Genomic DNA, 18,606 nt, shown 5'->3' on the forward strand with positions numbered 1-18,606 from the left:
CACACACACCCTTCGTGCTAAAAAGTTCCTAGAGAAAGTAATACATTATATGAGCAAAATTACAAAACACTTTCCACACAAATAGTCAGATCTAAACAATTAGAAAAATATTAAGTGCTCTTGGATAGGTCCAGCGAATATAATAAAGATGACAATATTACCTAAACTAATCTATTTATTTAGTGCTATACCAATCAAACTCCCAAGAAACTATCTTACTGACCTAGAAAAAAAAATAACAAAATTCATCTAGAAGAGAAGGTAATGCATTTCAGCTTTCAAAAGGCCTTTGACAAAGTTTTACAAATTGATGCAACATAGGACTTATAAGACTGAGTTGGAATTGGGAATAAAATAATATTTATATAGTTCCTTGAGACTTAAAAAAGCACTCTTATTTCAATAGTCCTTGTAGTGGAAGTACAAGCATTATCCCCATTTCACACAAAGGAAAGTAAGGCTCACAAAAGTTAAGTGACTTTACAAAAAGTATTAGCCAGTATTCAAATCTAGGTGTCTTGACTCTAAGTCCAACATTCTTTTTTTTTTTTAATTTATTTAAAAAATTTACATCAATGAATCCAGCTAAACATGATTAATAATTATATTTAAATTAATTCATTTTGAAACTTAGACTCAATTCATTTGAGACCACCTTTGGGTCATTTCCTCTTCTAAGTCCCCACCAGGCTTCATTTTTTTTATCCACTTTTCCTCCAATATGGTACTAATTAGTATATCAAGTCCACAGCTGTTTTAAAGATAGACCAAAAAAAAAAAAAAAAAAAAAAAAGTAAGCGCTTCTCCTGTCAAAGGAGAAATGTAAGTAGTGGGATACTCTGAAGGTTCGGTTTATTTTGCATTTCTTGCTAGTTTGGTAGAAGAAGAAATTACAGTGATATTCCATAGACTCTCAGACAGTTAGAGATGAAAGGAGCCTTAAAGAGCTATGCCAGAATTTGGAAGATGAGGAAACTGTGAAAAGGGAAGTTAAGCACATTAACATGAGTTTTCCCCCTGATTTTGTCACTTCCTCATACTTCCCTGGACCTGTTCTTAGTGTTCTGTCACTATGCAGCAGTTCTCCCAAAACTTCCCTGTTTGAATATTTAAGGGGAGAAGAGAAGAAAAGCACGTCCGTTTTATCAACTGTGCTAGGTACTAAGAAATGTTTAATGATTTAGTAAGATTGCAGCAACCCCTTCCTACCTTCAAGGATTTCACAAGGTAGCAAGGAAGCTACGTCCTATGACAGAGCTGGGACAAGGGAAGATTGCAGCCTCATGGAAGATCACATTCATTGGGTATCACTGTCTACTAAAGCCAGAAGGCTTACATTGTAGCACACGCAACCTAATTTAATCCATACTCTAGGGAGAAAGGGATTCCCTTACTTTAAACTATATACATAGAATATCAAAAGTATTTTTTATGTAGCAATTTAAGGATTTCCACTGAACTGAACACATGGGCCAAAAGTTGAAATTTTAGTTTAAAAAAATCTATAGTGCTATATAAAAAGTTATATAAAGTGCTATAAAAAGTTGTATTAAAAGCATCCAAGATTATATGATAGGTAGCTGCCTGTTTTGCCTGTCCCTAAAATCTTGAACAAATCATTTCCTTTCTCTAGGTCCTACTCTCCTCTTCTGTCAAATAAGGGAGTGGGACTAGGTAATTGCCAAAAGAAAATAGAAGGCAACCTGCCCTCCCTCCTAAAGCATTACAGCCCTCTGTTAGGCAAACCCTGACCTTCTGACCTTTTGAGAGCTGTTTCCCATCATGATGACAATAATGGTAAATACATTCCAGTGGAAATTGCAAATTTGGAGTAAAAGGATATGGTTTCAGATCCTTGCTCTGTTATTAATTCCTTGGTGGTACACCTGCCCACCCCGGTGTACCTTCTGGCTGCTTTTCTAGTTTTCTGTGCCTCAGTTTCCTTATCTATCAAATGAGAGAGTTGGATTAGCTCATTTCCTAATTCCCTCCCGGTTCTTAATTCAACGACTTTATCAATATCTAGTGTCTATAAGACTGAAAGATTTCATCAAAAGTTTCCCTATCTTCCCTCAAATGGCTCTTCATCCTCAACATGGGTGGCAAGATCCTGGATGGGCAAGAGGCACCTTTAGGTGAGCCCAAAAGGCTGCAGACTTCTGGGTTTTCATGCCATTACTTCTATATCGCCCTTCCATACTTATGTCAGTTTTTCATTTGAAAAGGTGCTAAAAAAGATCCCCTAGCAGTGCCCTCACCTCTTCCCTATATCTCTTTCCCCATCAGGGCATGAAAAACTCCAGGACCCTACAAGTATACCCCATCCCAATCTGACATATTTCTGCCTCCCCACACTACCCTTCCATTCTGTCCATACCCCCTCACCTAGTATGCCCTTAATCTGCCCTAGGCATGACCCCCACCCAGTTCTTTAATTCCTTCTTGGATTTGGGACAGCTAGATTCTGAAATGTATTCTACCCCTGTTTTAGTGATTTGAGGCTATCCTATCTGCCCGGCAAGTACCCAGGGCAGGAACTATGTTTAATTTTTTTTGACTTTTTCAAACACATACATTTGCATGCATATGCACATACATAATATCTACTATGATGGCAGCTGCCCGGTAGGTATTCAATAATGCCTCTAGACTGTCTGAGAAAGTCTGGCAGAGAAGGGCTCATCAAAGGTCCTACAATTCTGTCACTAACATAATTCTGTACTTCTTGTAAAGCTTAATGTTCTGATTGTCCAAGAAAAAAATTCTGCCTTAAATAAGAATAATGGAAAAGGACCTTTTGTCAAGAGAATCTGCTATCCCCATGCAACATTAGAATTCACTTTCATCTGATGAAAATCCTCATTGAGACAGCATTCTTTTCTTAAAAAAACAATTGGACTCCAGAAGATTTAACTAAAGCATGAGAGAGAGATTATCAATTGTTTTTTTCCTTGGGCTTTAACACAAGAGCCTTTCTGGTCCCAGGGACTTGACTTTTGTCTGAGATGAAAGAAATGGAAACTGTATGTGTGTGTGTGTGTGTGTGTGTGTGTGTGTGTGTGTGGTGTGTGTTGGGAATAGAGTAGAGGTAGGGAATAGTGAGTAGGAAAGGTGTCTAAGTGGACATGTTGAGGGTTTATGATAGGGAGACAATGTAAAACTAAATGTTCTGGATGAGGTTTGTGGGTATATACACACATTTATAAACATATATACATATATGTGCTTTAAAGTTTATGAAGCACTTTCCTCACAAAATTCTTGAGAGATAGCCAGTATAAGTATTATAAATTCCATTTTACAGATGCAAAAACTTAATCTTAGAGAAACTGAATGGTTTGTCCATGGTCATATAGCAAATAAATTTCAGAACTTAGAATTAAACCCAGCTTTCCAACTCTGTTTATAGTATTCTTTCTACTATATCTTGATTCTTTTTTCTCTAAAGGAAACCTTATAATCCAAATTCAGGGTACAAGAATTATAAGGATTTTAAAAAATATCTATGAAAGTTATTTTAAAATGTTAAATGCCGCCCCTGCATGTAGCTTTGCAACTGCATTGTTGTCAGAGTAATTTAGGCCAAAGGAATGGAGGCAGGAATTGGGGAAAGGGCCTGGGGCAGGGAGCCCTAGCCCTTGTCACCCCGCCACATCTGTCCTGCAGCGAGGATGATGCTGCTACTGTGTACCGGGCAGCCGCAATGCTGAACATGACAGGCTCTGGGTACGTGTGGCTTGTAGGCGAGCGGGAGATCTCAGGGAATGCTCTCCGCTACGCCCCTGATGGTACGTATTGGATATTCCCAGGAGGATCTGTCTGTGGGAGCTTCATCAGTGGTTACTCCTGGCATGGGCAACAGGATCATTGGGGTGGTCTTATCCATGGGCATGGGCACCTACCCCTGCTCAGGGCTCTGGACTGTTACCAATTTGGGACCCACTCTGGATCAGGGGGAAGGGTTGGATAAGTCTGTGACGATCAGTTTTAAACCTGCTTGGGGATCGGTAGGATATTTCTGGGTCTATCAGTCACATTTCTTACATGGATTTTCCCAGGTATTATTGGTCTCCAGCTGATAAATGGAAAGAATGAATCTGCACATATCAGTGATGCTGTGGGTGTAGTAGCCCAAGCTGTACATGAGCTTTTTGAAAAAGAGAATATCACTGATCCCCCCCGTGGCTGTGTTGGCAATACCAACATCTGGAAGACTGGTCCCCTCTTTAAAAGGTAAGTGGAAGAGTGAAGATGGAGAGAGGGTGGACATACCCCACCCCCAGAGAGACATCTGAACCCTCATAACAGCCCTTTCTTTAACCTTTCCTCCTCTTTCTAAAGTACTTAAAGTTTACAGTATAAAATGCTTTCCTACACAACCCTTCAAGGTAAGTAGAATAAAAATTATTAATCCCCTATTTTATGGTTGATGCTCCTAGAAATTAAGTGGTATTCCCATGGTCACATGGTCAGTGTCAAAGGCAAGAATCAAACCTCTATCTTTATTGTCTCCATCATCACCATCATCTATGTCAGCATCTCCACCAAAATCAACAGCATATCATGGGATAGTAGAATTTAGTGCTGTCAGTATCTCCATAATCATGTTCAGAATCACTATCATATATATGTGATCATCATCACCACCATTCTCAACATCTTGGGACAGGTTTTTGTTGTTGTCATTTCAGTTGACTGCAGCTCTTTATGACTCCATTTGGGGCTTTCTTGGCAAAAATTATTGGAGTAATTTGCCATTTCCTTCTCCAGAGCTTTTTATAGATGATAGAAAACTATAGATCAGGCAAACAGGGTTAAGTGACATGCCGAGGATCACACCGATAATGTCTGAGGCTAAATTAAGGATACTTAGTTCCTGACTCTGGGCCCTGATATCTATTCACTGTGCCACCTAGCTGCCCCTTTGGTACAGGTTAAAGAGCACTGACTTTGGAGCAGAAAGACCTGAGCTTAATTACTATACCTATTATCAGCTTCATTTAATTAATCTGTAAAATGAAGGTTTCTTGCTATTCTCAATCTATGATTATTCAGATCACAGTCAATTCATCACTGTTACCATCACCATCATTTTCATCATCACTCTTCCAGCATCACAGATCTAGTGTTGGGAAAGACCAACTAATCCAACTCTCACAGTTTATACAGAAGAAAATTGAGACTCATTGAGGTTAAGTACATTACTGATCATACAGAAAGCATCAGAAGTAGGATTGAACCTAGGTTCTCTAAGTCCACAGCCAGATGAGGAAACTGGGACCTAAAAAAGTGAAAGTGCTTCGCTCAATGTCACCTAAGTAGTAAGTAGTAGAGGCAGAATTTGAACCCATAACTTCTGCCTCCAAAGGCAATGAGCCTGCTTTGACTGTCTCCCTCCATCCCTCTCTCTTTCTCTCTCTCCATTGTACCATAGTCTTCTTCATTACCATCACCTTCACCTTTATTATCATTAACTTCATGAACTTCATCATCACAGTCTTATCTTGAACAACATAATCTTCACCATTTCTCTCTGTGACTATCAGCATCATCATCACCACCACCAGGAAGCTTCCTTCAGCTGCTTAACACCGTGCTAAACTTCAAGAAAAGGAATGTATAGTGAATCCCAATCTACTTCTCTATAAAGGCTGAAATCTTATACAAGGAGATTGGGCAGCAGATGTTATAGAGTTCTCTAAGGACATTCTAAAGACTTGAAGACTATTCAGGAATTATGAAAAGAGAATAGGATTAATGTCTATAAAATCATCAAAATGAAAAAGAGTAGTTCCAATCCTGCTCACTAGATCCCAGAAACTACAACTATAGGATTCCTGAAAGAGATTTCTAGCATAGGCTGGGGAACAGGCTCCATACTGAATTCCTAAATGGCAGGTCTATAGAAAATTAGATGGGAAATCTGGGCATTTGAGGACACTTCTGTCCTATGTGGTGACAATCTGCAAGGGATTGTCACAGCCTTTTCCAAACCTACCCCCATTCTTGGAGCTGACTTTGTTTTTCCACTTACCAATTATGTGACTTTAGGCAAGTCATTTTAACTTCTTCAGGTCTCAATTTCCTTATCTATAAAATGAGCTGATTGGATTAAATGGCTCAAGTTCCTTTCCAGATCTAAATCTATTATGCTCATCAGAAATAGAATTCCAGTCTAGAGAGGCCAAAAGGTCAGCTTTAGGTATAAAATTGATGAGCAAATGTCTTTTTTTAAATAATAGGTTTTATTTTCAAAATACATGAAAAGAGAGTTTTCAACATTCACCCTTGCAAAACCTTGTGTTTCAAATTTTTCTCCCTCTTTTCTCTTTACCCCCCATCTCTAGACAGCAAGTAATCCAATATAGGTTAAACATGTGCAATTCCTCTAAACATATTTCCACTTTTATCATGCTGCACAAGAAAAATCAGATCAAAAAGGGAAAAAATAAGAAAGAAAAAAAAGAGCATGTAAACAACAACAAAAAGGGTGAAAATACTTTGTGAATCACATTCAGTTCCCATTATCCTCTTTCTGGATGCAGATGGCTCTCTCCATTACAAATCCATTGGAATTGGCTTGAATTACCTTATTGTTAAAAAGAGCCATGTCCATCAGAATTGATCATCGTATAATCTTGTTGCCTTGTACAATGTTTTCTTGGTTCTACTCCGTTTAGCATCAGTTCATGGAAGTTTCTCCAGTCTTTCCTGAAATCATCCTGCTGATTATTTCTTATAGAACAATAATATTTCATTACATTCATATATCATAACTTATTCAGCCATTCCCTAGTTGATGGACATTCACTCAGTTTCTACTACAAAAAGGATGATCAAATGCCTTTTTGTAAGGCTGGGTAAAACAGGCTTCTCTCCCCTTTTACTTCCCCTTAACCCCTCCATACTTCACCCCTCTGACAGTAGGGGAATTGGAAATGGAGACACAAGTACACATACACATACAAATAGAGATAGTTATCCCTTCTACATTGTGACTTTCCCCATCACCGTTTCCATATGTTGTGAGTTAGCATAAGAAATTAAATAGGAATTTGGGGGATGTTTTGTAGAAGTTGCAGATGACACATGAAGACTAGGACATGATACAGAAAAAGTTTAAAAACTCAAAAATGCACAAAATATATGTATAGTATTGTATAATACCAACTCAAATTTTATAATAAAATAAAGAGGCAGCTAAATGATACAGTGGATAGAGCTCCAGCACTGGAGTTAGAGGGACCTGAGATAAAATCCCATCTCAGATACTATGTGTAATCCCTATTGCCTTTCACCCAAAATATAAATAAGGTACTATAAAAACCACATAAAAGAAAAAGAAAAAAATCAGACCACCTCTGGTGCAAAGAGAGGGCCAAAATATTTTGCATGGATTTTCCAAATTGTGGAGGTGCCATGCCTTTAACCCTCTCAGTGTATAAGGGATAACTGAGGCACTGAGGTTTTATGACATTTATTCAAAGCTTAAATTTAGACTGGAATGATGGATGGGGAAAGGGTGTGGCTTGAAGATCATAATGAGTGAGTTTCTCCTCTTAGTGTGCTCTGAGTCCTGTGGGGATTCCAAAGTGCCAGGACAAGGATTGGGACGAAATTAATCTCTCCCATTTATCCCTGTGTCTCAGGGTGCTGATGTCTTCTAAGTACTCAGAAGGTGTGACTGGCCGAGTGGAATTCAATGAAGATGGGGACAGGAAGTTTGCCAATTACAGCATCATGAACCTGCAGAACCGAAAATTGGTGCAAGTAGGGATTTTCAATGGAAGCCATGTAAGTGAGGCTATGAATAGGGCGTAGGGGCTTAGCCTGAGGGTCTAAGGATAATGACTGGGGTCTCTCTTGACTTCTGTCCCACTTTTCAGGTTCTACCCAATGACCGAAAGATCATTTGGCCAGGGGGGGAGACTGAGAAGCCAGAAGGATATGAAATGTCAACCAGATTAAAGGTGAGGCTGACATAGAAAAAATGTGATGAACCATTGGCAAGAGAACTGATCCCACCTCCTTAGCCAATGAGACCTAACAACCCAGGTAGATCATTCAGGAAAGCAGATGAGACAGGGAATTGAGGAGACAGGAATACAGGGAGAGACAGTGAAATAGGGCCAAGTGGGGAGAGAGACAGAGACAGAGACAGAGAGACAGAGAAAGACAGATTCAGATACAGAGAGGAAAGAGATAGAGAGACACAGAGATAGAGATGGAGAGACAGAGAGAGATGAAGAGACAGAGAGACATAGAGAAACAGAGACAGAGACACAGAGACAGCTAGAGACAGAGTGAGAGATAGTGAGAGACAGCAAGAGACAGAGAGACACACAGAGATATGGAGAGACAGAGACACAGAGAGACAAAGAGAGACAGAGAAAGAAATAGTGAGATAGACAGTGAGAGACAGCAAAAAACAGAGACAGAGAGATAGAGAGATAGAGACAGAGAGAGATGGAGAGACAGAGATAGAGATGGAGAGACAGAAAGAGATAGACAATATGAGAGAGAGACACAGAGAGAAAGGTAGAGAATAGGCATCTGGGAATGGAGAGATGGAGAGACTGTAATAGAGGCAGACAGACAAAAAGTCAGGAATGGATGGTATCAGGTAAGGAAAGTTTTCTAGAGAACCTAAGGAAGCATAAATTAAGTTTTTCCCTCCCTCTCCCCACTCCAGATTGTCACTATCCACCAGGAACCCTTTGTGTATGTGAAACCAGCTCTAGATGGCGAAACCTGTAATGAAGATCTCACAATCAATGGGGAGAAGATAAAAAAGGTCACTTGCACAGGCCCAAATGACACCCATCCAGGCGCCAGTGAGTCTAGATTGGGGGATGGGGGTCAAAGGAAGGCACTTGCTCTTGGTGGATCGCAGCTCAATAGATATCTGGGCTGGGGCATATAGTGGTCATAACCATCTTCTCCTGGGACCCCCCTCCCTCCTAGACCGCCACACTATACTCCAGTGCTGCTATGGTTTCTGCATTGACCTGCTCATCGACCTAGCCAAAACAATGAACTTCACCTATGAGGTCCATCTGGTGGCTGATGGCAAGTTTGGCACTCAGGAGCGGGTAGGTGGGCAAAAGAGCAGAGAGAATGAAATAGGCTAGGTTTGATGTCTGGGGAATTGGAAATGGCCAGAAGAATCAAGAGCTAGGATAGTTGAAATAGGGTCATGATTGAGAGCCTATGATGGGAGGAGAATTGGGATACAGGCCCATAAAGAATGTGGGAAACGGGGCCTCCAGGCAGGCAACCTTGAGGTACTTGGGGGTTCAGTATAAAAATAGCAGAATGGAGACTGACGAGGATCGAGGGCTAAAGGACTAACTCAATATGAAGAATTGAAGAGCTAGGAATCAGTCTGAAAACTGGACCCAGGACTGCAAGATTCATGTCCCCTCCCTAGGTGAACAATAGCAACAAAAAGGAGTGGAATGGGATGATGGGGGAGCTACTGAGTGGACAGGCGGACATGATTGTGGCCCCACTGACCATCAACAACGAGCGGGCCCAGTACATTGAGTTCTCCAAGCCCTTCAAATACCAGGGACTGACCATCCTGGTGAAGAAGGTCAGTTGGAGCCTGGGGAAAGAGCCTGGAACTGACATCCCTGGGAAGGATGAGGGCATCCCCATGCAACTGAGAAGGCTGGTGGGATTCTGGTTAGGGCTGAGATGCTCCCTCATGCTCTTTCTCCGCTCTACCTCCCTTCCAGGAAATCCCTAGGAGTACACTGGACTCATTCATGCAGCCCTTCCAGAGCACATTGTGGCTGCTGGTTGGACTCTCTGTACATGTAGTGGCGGTTATGCTCTACCTGCTGGACCGGTTTAGGTGAGAGTGAGATATCCCCGACTCCTGGCCCTCACTTCACTCATCCTCTCACTACTTGCCTTTCCCCAAAGAGCTGAGAGGAACAGCACTAGGGGAGGGAGAGATAAGGGACAGGGGAGGGATTACGGTCCAGGAAGGAAGAAGAGGATGGGGGGGAGGGGCTGGCCCTGAAAGCTGATGCTGCCCTTTCCCTCCTGTCCCTCTCAGCCCCTTTGGCCGGTTCAAAGTCAACAGTGAAGAAGAAGAAGAAGATGCACTGACCCTCTCCTCAGCTATGTGGTTCTCCTGGGGGGTCCTGCTCAACTCTGGGATTGGAGAAGGTAAGGGCCATTGGAGCATTCCTATCCCCACTGTCCAGTTTCTCAGATCCACTTCCAGCATACAGCCTCCTGGACCCCTGCAACACTCTTTTGGAGGGTCTTCCCACCCCCAGCCTTCTAGATTCCACTCAATAACCAAGCCCAGGTGGCTAGTACTGCCATGTTCCTTCCTTTGTCCCTCAGGTGCCCCCCGAAGTTTCTCAGCCCGAATCCTGGGCATGGTTTGGGCTGGCTTTGCCATGATCATCGTTGCCTCTTACACTGCCAACCTGGCAGCCTTCCTGGTGTTGGACCGTCCAGAAGAGCGTATCACGGGCATCAATGACCCTCGAGTGAGGACCCACGCCTAGCTGGGCAGGACTAAGGCGCTGTGATTCCTGGACCAGAGCCTCTGGAAGAGGGAAAACAGGGGGGTCAGGGACTAGGGGTGGGGGCAGCAGTTATCAGAGTAGAGATGGGGTCTGGGAGATAGCTAATGGTGGGATTTGCAGGCAGTCGGGGAGAGAGGGGAAGGGAGAGCCACAGGGACCAGTCAATGTGGCTAGCATTCGAGGGTGGGAGCAAGGGGCCATCAAGAGATGGTGGGATAGAGGTCCTGAGACCGCCTCACTGACACCTCTCCCACTGACCCTTAGCTACGGAACCCCTCAGACAAGTTCATCTATGCCACGGTGAAACAGAGCTCTGTGGACATCTACTTCCGGCGGCAGGTAGAGCTGAGCACTATGTACCGGCACATGGAGAAACACAACTATGAGAGTGCTGCAGAAGCCATCCAGGCTGTGCGGGACAAGTGAGGGCTAGGGACCCCGGGGGACCCAGGGGTGAGGGCTGGAGGTTCTGCGGGGAGATGGACTGGGGTCCAAGGGAGACTAGAGGCTAAAGGGTTTAGACAAGGAAAGAACAAGTAGCAGGACACCCCGCCTTTGATGTGAAGTAAAACAATCCATCTAACCTTCTCTAACTCAGAGGAGGGGGTAGATGTTCCTGAGGTCACTGCCAGCTCCAAATCTGAGATCCCGCAATGCCCAGCTGCAGCTTCTAGGGGTACTGCAGGGTGCCAGGGAACAGGGCCCAGGAGATGTAACTCCCCCCCACCTGCTCCTGTGCCTCCAGCAAGCTCCACGCCTTCATCTGGGATTCTGCCGTGCTGGAGTTTGAAGCCTCACAGAAGTGTGACCTGGTGACCACAGGAGAACTCTTCTTCCGCTCTGGCTTCGGCATTGGAATGCGCAAAGACAGCCCCTGGAAGCAGAATGTCTCCCTGGCCATCCTCAAGTCTGTACCCCCCCACCCTGGGGACCCCCTACTGCCCCAAGCCCCGGAGACCCGGGCACAGCGCAGCACAGACCGGTGCCCAGCCACGCCCTGCCCTGCGGGTCCCAGCCACCTCCTGTTAGGCCCCTTCTATTTAAAAACAAAGCCAAAAAATTCCATAGAGCCCAAATGTCAGGACTTCTGGCCCTTCTTCCTCATCTCTTCATTCCTCACTATGGTCAGAGTCATCTCTGTCTCTACCCTCCCTGTATTTTACCTTTCCTTTCTCAACGCATCTCTATCCACCTCTCTTTCTCCCTCCTTTTCTTTCTCCCTGTGTCTCTGTCTCCTCTCACCCTCATATTTCCCTTCATTTCTCATCATTCTCCATGTCTCTGGTCCTGCATCTGAAATGCACTGGGTCCCACACCACTTTCCTGCAGGTCCCACGAGAACGGCTTCATGGAGGATTTAGACAAGACTTGGGTTCGATACCAGGAGTGCGACTCCCGCAGCAATGCTCCAGCTACTCTCACCTTCGAAAACATGGCTGGTGGGTGCCTCCTCTTGTCTCCCCCTCCCCAGGCAGAAGTCCCTGCAAAGGACTCGTATCTGGCCTTTCGTGACCATGAAGGGGGCTAATCTCTGAGTCCAGAGAACATCCCAGGAGGGGCTGATGCATGACCACGAATTGGTCAGTCAAAATAAGTTTATTCAGCACCTACTAGATGCCAGGCTCTGTGAAAAGTACTAAGAATCTAGAGCAAAGCAAAAGACAGTCCCTGCCCTGGAGGAGCCTACACTCTTAACAATGGGAGAGAGGGCATGCAAAGACATAAATCTTTATACAGGGTAAAGGGGAAGACATAAATCTTTATACAGGGTAAAGGGGAAATTATCAACAGAAGGAAGGCTAAAACGGATTAGGAAAGGCTTCCTCCAAAATGTGGGATTTTAGCTGGAACTTGAAGTCTGGGAAACCAGGAGGTAGATATGAATAGGGATAGCATTCCCGAAAAAAGGTTAAGTCGGTGAGAATGCAAAGTAACCTTGAATAGGAAGGCACTGATTGGGATGGTAGGAGGAAGGGAAAGGCCTCTGGGGGAGGAGAGAGAGGAAGGGCTTCTATGCAAAAAGAAGGGAGTCCTTAAACTGGGTCTTGGAAAAAAAAAAAAAAAAAGGCAAGGATTTAAGAGATAGAGGTGAGAGAGGGCATTCCAGGGATGGTCATTTATTAAGCACCTAAGTCAGTCAACCAGCATTTATTAAGCACCTACTATATACAGACCCTGTGCTAAGGACTAGGGACAAAAAAGAAAGGGGAAAATGTGTTCTCTGCCTTTAAGGAGCTATCATTCTAATGGAGGAGAAAACATGAAAATAACTAGATGAATACAGGATTCATTTCTGGTTTGAGGATGACCCTGGAAGTCCTCACCAGTAGACATGGATGGAGTTGGGGGAGTGGGAGATGAAGTGGGAGTGGAAGGGAGGCATGGATTTGGTCTCTGAGTCCAGGGTAACCAGCTGTGGGCACTTGTAGGAGTATTTATGTTGGTGGCCGGTGGGATCGTGGCCGGAATCTTCCTGATTTTCATTGAGATCGCTTACAAGAGACACAAAGATGCCCGCAGGAAGCAGATGCAGTTGGCCTTTGCAGCGGTGAATGTGTGGAGGAAAAACCTACAGGTAGGCCAGCGGGGCAAGTGGCTCTGTATCGGTGACCCAGTGCCCTTCCCAGTCCTTGGTTCCCAGGGCACTCCTGCCTCTCAGCTCCGGGGTCTTTCTGACCTTGCTGTTGTCCCTCTCTCCCACCCTGGGCTGTAACCCCGACCCCTTCCTTTTACCCTGGTCTGTGCTGGAGCCCTGAAATAATACCAAAGAGTGATGGTGAGTGGTCCCCAGAGCAGTCCTGGAGGGCTGCCTGAAGGAGTAGCCACTGGCTAGAGCTATCGGTGGGATGGATTCTCCACTGCAGTTCCGTTCCCAGCAGAGCCTCACGAGAGGCGTGGGGCCATCCCGCCCTTCCGGCTTTCAAAGTTGGGGCAACTCTCACTGATATCCATTTTACACCAAAGAAAACTGAGGAGCAGGAGGAGACAGACGCTCCTTTGAGTCCGGAGCCCGAGTCCCGGCTTTGGCTCCCGGTCTCCCTCACGGGGAAGCCCTTGTGCCCTCTCTCTCACGTTCCTGGGGTTAACCCTTTCCCTCCGGTGTCCGTGTGCTCAGTGATCTCCGCCCCACCACAGTGTGCTCTGCTCCGCCCTGGATGTCCGAGCCTGTTTCTGTGTCTTTAGGAACCCGCCAGCGCGCAGGGAAACGGTTTGACTTAGAACCAGCGCAGAAAGCGGGGTTGTAAAAAGTGCGGTAGCCCTGGCTGGGGCCTGGGTTCGGGCTGTGGTGGAGGGCAGGTGGCCGCTGGGTGGCAGGCAGCCCAGGGTAAGGAACCAGCCCACTCTTGGAGATGACTGAAATTGTTGGACTCGGATCCCCGATGACTAAAGATACGTTTGTCTCGTTTTCTTCTCTTCCTTCCCCGAGCAGGGCCCAGCCCCAGGGAGTCTGGGCAGGGGGATCCCCCCACCGTGCACACTCACTTACTCCCTGGTCGGCCTCTTCCTGGAGGCCAGGGGAGGGGGAGGCTGGCGGCACTGAAACCCTTGGCGCTCCCTGTGCAAACAAAGGCAGTCCCTGCTCCGGGAAATGATGCCGCCAGGGAGAAAGGGAACGTTGTTGGACCATATCCGAGGGAGGGAAGGGCTGGGCTACTAGTGCTCATGCCTGGGAAGGGATGCCCCCACGCCACCCCCCACCCCTCATCCCCCTTATCCTGATTTTGTTGCTGGTGCCTAGGACAGCTGCTGCTGATACTTATCCCTCAGGGGAATGGGACTCTCTTACTGTTGGGACTGAGCACCTGGGCAGACCCATCTCATCCCACCTGGCCTGGGAGAACCAGGGCTGACAACTCCGTCTTTCTCTCCAACTCCATCACAACCTCTTGGTGACATTACACCTTGCCTTTGGCTGGATTTTCCTTTCTTAGTTTCTTTTTTTCTCTTTCTCTCTTTTTTTCTTTTTATTTTTGTTGACCCCCTCATCAGAGGGATTACCTGCTTTGCAGAAATGGATGATCACTATTTCGGTGTATTTTTCCCAGTCCATCTATGGAACCTGTGACCTTGCCGCCAAGGCCCTCCCTCTCATCCTTCTTGAGAACCTGACCCCCAGGGGAGGCAGGGAGCAGTCTGGGCAAGGCAGGGGCCACTAGAGAGCTGAGGTGCACAGGGGCCAGCCCCTGAAAAAGAGAGAGAGAGAGAGAGAGACAGAGAGAGAGAGAGAGAGCCAGGGCAGCACAGGCCCCATCTTATTCTCCTCCAACACTCCAGGGTGAGCCAGGCCAGACACACATGGTATAGAAAGAGAGGAAACCTGTCTGTCTGTCTGTCCTGTGCAAAGGAACAAGAGTAAGGACCTGCACAGGTCTCAGCAATGACAGCAGCAGGAGGGTAGGGCTAGCAAGGAGCCCACCCTTAGTAATCTAATCACTTATACATATTCATTTTAGGATAGAAAGAGTGGTAGAGCAGAGCCCGACCCTAAAAAGAAAGCCACATTTAGGGCCATCACCTCCACCCTGGCCTCCAGCTTCAAGAGACGTAGGTCCTCCAAAGACACGGTAAGAGGGAGAAGAAAATCTCCAGCCACTCTCTCTGTCTCTCCTGTCTTTCCTCTCACTCTCTCTCTCTCTCTCTCTCTCTTTCTCTCTCTCTCTCTCTCTCTCCTCTCCCCCTTTCTCTCAATCTCCTTACCCTTTTCTTTGCTTCTTTCTTTTAAGTCTGTCTTTTCTTTATCTCTCCTTGTTTCTGTCTGTCCCATTTCACTAGATCATCTTTCTTTCTTATCCCTCTCTCCCTGTGTTTCTGTATTCCTTTGAGTCTCTGTATCTCCCTTCCTTTCTTTCCCTGTCTCCATATTCCTCTCCCTCTCTCCTTTCATCAGCTGCTGTCTCTCTGTCTCTCTCATCTTTAACATTTGGTCTTTCTCCATTGGCTTCTCTTTGTTCCCTGTATCTCTGTGATGTATTTCTGTCATGCTTGAATCACTAGAGAATATGCCTTTCTCTGGTTTCCATTGTCTCCACCTCATCTCATCTCATCTCTCTCTACACCTCTTTGTATTGAGGAGAATATGAGTGAAAAGGAAACAAACTTATGTTCTCACTATTACCTCTCTTAATGTTTCTTTCTTTGTTTTCTTCTCTATATATTTACAATTTTATTTTTGTTCTCTCAGTCTTTATGTCTCAGTACCTCTGGATGTGTCTCTCCATCTCTTTCTTTCCATTTTCTCTATTTCTATTTCTAGTTTTCATCATTTTCTGTCTCTTATCTCCCTTCTCCATCTTCATCTTTTTTTACATGGGTCTCTTTGTCAAGCTTCTGTCTCTCTCCTTCCACCTGTCTTTCTCTGTCTTTCTCTCTGTCTCTCTCTGTCTTTCTCTTTTTTTCCTGCCATCCCATGACTGCCACACACTCATCCTGAAGCTGCCTCATGTTGTCAGTCAGTCAGTCAGTCAGTCAGTCTCAGCGCCTGTCTCTGGGCCTGGCCCAGGGGCCCTGGGGGGCCGGGGATGACCTGCCTCCTAGTCTTCTCACCGATTTGGGAGATTTTACCAACTTTTTATTTTTTTCCCCTTTTTTTCTTGGACTTTCCTGGTTTCCGCCGGTCCTCTCCTCGATGCCCCACACAGCCCAGAGATCGGGTAGTGTGTGATGACTGTCCCTCCGTGTCCCGTCCCGTCTGTCCTGGTCCTGCCTGGCCCATCCCCCGTCACTCCCTCCCAGCGCCTGTCTCACCTGTCTCACCAGAGCCATGCCTGTTGCATCCTCCATGTGGTCTCTGTGTGGGTCGGGGCCCAGGGCTGGGGAGGCCAGAGGCCAGGCAATTGGGGGAACTCAAGCCTTGGGGGAGGGCTGGGCCCTAGGGGGCTGCCAATCTGACTTCCAATTTATACTGGGTCCTATTGGTCCTTTCAGAATATTTCTGAGGGATGCTCTTAGAGACTGGGGGAAAGGGAGGTTCTAGGATAAGGAATTCTGGACCCTATCTTAAGCCTGGAGGTCTGGGGTAGGGGATACTCCATTCAAGCTCTGATCCAAGGCTCTTCAAAGGAAATATTTATCCTGGCCTGACCTCAAGAGTGGAGAGAGGTAGGGTTGAATGAATAGTTAAGATACAAGGCAAGATGGGGTTAGGGATGGAGGTCACACAAAGACATATGGGAAGACAGCAATTATGCATCCCAAGGTGCATCATCTTGGAATTGTTAGTTTTTCCAAGTTACTTTTCTGCCCCAGAAATTAAGGGATTTAATGTTGGGGAAAGATCATGAAGGCCCTCATCTGCATCCCTTAGCTGGGCCCATCCTCTTCAGTTTATATATGGTAGAAGAAGTGGATGGAATAGTCTGGAAAAACATTTCTTCTTGCCCCTGGGCTGAGAAAGAGACCAAGCTTCCTAGGGACCTCCACACACACATACACACACCCATCCAACTTCTGCTTGCTTCTGAAGAAAGAGGTGAAGGCCCATTATACTAAGAGGACAGTTCTGGAAGGAACCCACAATTCCTGCTTTCTGGAACTCGGGGGGAAAAGTGTTCTCTGCTTTACCGGCCACAAGCAGGACAACAGTACTTTCTGAACACAGAGACCAATAATCCTAGTGCACCTCTAATTTACAAAGTGGCTTCCTGGCAGTAGCTACATGAATCAGGATAAGTATTATATTCCCGGTTTCATAGATTAGGAAACAAAAGGCTAAAGGAACGAATGTGACTGGCCCAAAATCCTGTAGCTAGATAGTAGCAAGAAGCAGTTTTTGAACCCAGACCTTGTGACAACCACATCAACTATTACTACTGATTGTCCTCCTCATATGTTAACCTAAGAGCTTCAGATACCAGACAGGAAGATGGCAAAAAAGTGACTAGATATACCATGGAGTCTCAGGGATCGCAGAAAAAGGATTAGATGAGGAACTACCCTGCCTTTTAATGAACTATATAACAAAGACGCCTCAGTGACATTTCAAATCCCTCCCCCAACTCCTCTTTCCTTGGCCCTCCTTTCTCAGAATGTTCCTTCTCTATCCACAGAATTTAGAACTGGAAGAGATGAGAGGGATCCATTTTACAATGAATTTGGGGCCTCAGAGGATTAATTACTTGTCCTAGGTCACATTGGTTATAACAGAGCCACAATTCAAATAATAATAGCTAGTATAAATAGCACTTTACAGTTTGTAAAGCACTTCATATCAAATCTCACTTGATCCTCACAACAACATTGTGAGACAGGTACTATTATTAGTAGCCCCATTCTGAGTAAACTAAGGCTAAGAGGAGTTAAGCCATGTATGATACAGAACAAACTCCAAGCCCAGTAATCTATCCACTGCACCACCTGGCTGCCTTACTGCACCTAAATCTAGGCCTCCTTTCATGATACCATGATGCTCTCTCATTGGGCCCCGTTCAAGTTTTCACTGAGTGTATTTTACTTCATGACTAGCTCTAGGAAGACTGGAGGAGCAGACAGAAAAGTCTGGAGTAACTCTTAAGTAGGGTTAGGTTAGCATAGAAAAATTAACTATGGAAAGAGAAACCCCCCCCTTTTAAAATCATTCCAACCTCTGACCCAGATTCTCCCATGAAGCAGGTAGCTGGTACAGTTGATAGGGAGCTAGCTACCCTCTATCGGACTTAGGAAGTCTCCAGTTGGAATTCTATCCCAAGCATCTCATTTTCTTCTTCTGTAAAATATAGATTCTAACATCTGCCTCATAGTTATTAGGATCAAAAGAGATACATATAGAGTGCTTTACAAATGTTTAAAGAGCTATGTAGATGCTAGTTATTATTTCTAGGTCTATTCTTAGGCAATAATAATCTTACCAAGACAGAATCCAAAACAAAACAAAAAAAAAAGTATATAAAAACAACCTGATTGCTTGCAAATTTACTTCAGCCTCAAGGTTGACAAAATCACTCAGTAGGTAAAGCACCTACTGTGTGCAAAACTTTACAAGAGTTAAGAAGATACTTAAGATCCTCTAGTCTCAGAAAATCTGGATCTTGGCTCAAGCAATTACTCTAAAACCCCATGA

The 18,606-nt window shown here is 45.0% G+C and overlaps 1 protein-coding gene across 12 annotated transcripts in view; it reads left to right on the forward strand.

Annotated features, from left to right (window-relative positions):
• Positions 1-18,606, forward strand: part of GRIN1 (glutamate ionotropic receptor NMDA type subunit 1) — a 38,836-nt gene that overhangs the window by 16,687 nt on the left and 3,543 nt on the right. For 7 of the 12 annotated variants that reach the window (XR_007950515.1, XM_051976865.1, XM_051976866.1 and 4 more), the window contains 15 exons: positions 3,667-3,788; positions 4,059-4,233; positions 7,650-7,794; positions 7,887-7,970; positions 8,693-8,834; positions 8,965-9,092; positions 9,431-9,595; positions 9,741-9,859; positions 10,067-10,179; positions 10,363-10,511; positions 10,815-10,972; positions 11,296-11,457; positions 11,880-11,989; positions 12,980-13,125; positions 15,005-15,115. Coding sequence is in view for 11 of the 12 variants with exons in the window: in XM_051976865.1 (XP_051832825.1) it covers positions 3,667-3,788; positions 4,059-4,233; positions 7,650-7,794; positions 7,887-7,970; positions 8,693-8,834; positions 8,965-9,092; positions 9,431-9,595; positions 9,741-9,859; positions 10,067-10,179; positions 10,363-10,511; positions 10,815-10,972; positions 11,296-11,457; positions 11,880-11,989; positions 12,980-13,125; positions 15,005-15,115 (2,029 nt within the window). In the remaining variant the exon portion in view is untranslated. Of the gene's footprint in view, positions 1-3,666; positions 3,789-4,058; positions 4,234-7,649; positions 7,795-7,886; positions 7,971-8,692; positions 8,835-8,964; positions 9,093-9,430; positions 9,596-9,740; positions 9,860-10,066; positions 10,180-10,362; positions 10,512-10,814; positions 10,973-11,295; positions 11,458-11,879; positions 11,990-12,979; positions 13,126-13,733; positions 14,767-15,004; positions 15,116-18,606 lie in introns of those variants that run through there. The other 5 variants (XM_051976871.1, XM_051976872.1, XM_051976873.1 and 2 more) reach the window with 2 other exon arrangements.

Source organism: Antechinus flavipes, chromosome 2 (genome assembly GCF_016432865.1).
Source record: "Antechinus flavipes isolate AdamAnt ecotype Samford, QLD, Australia chromosome 2, AdamAnt_v2, whole genome shotgun sequence".
Taxonomy (NCBI): domain Eukaryota; kingdom Metazoa; phylum Chordata; class Mammalia; order Dasyuromorphia; family Dasyuridae; genus Antechinus; species Antechinus flavipes.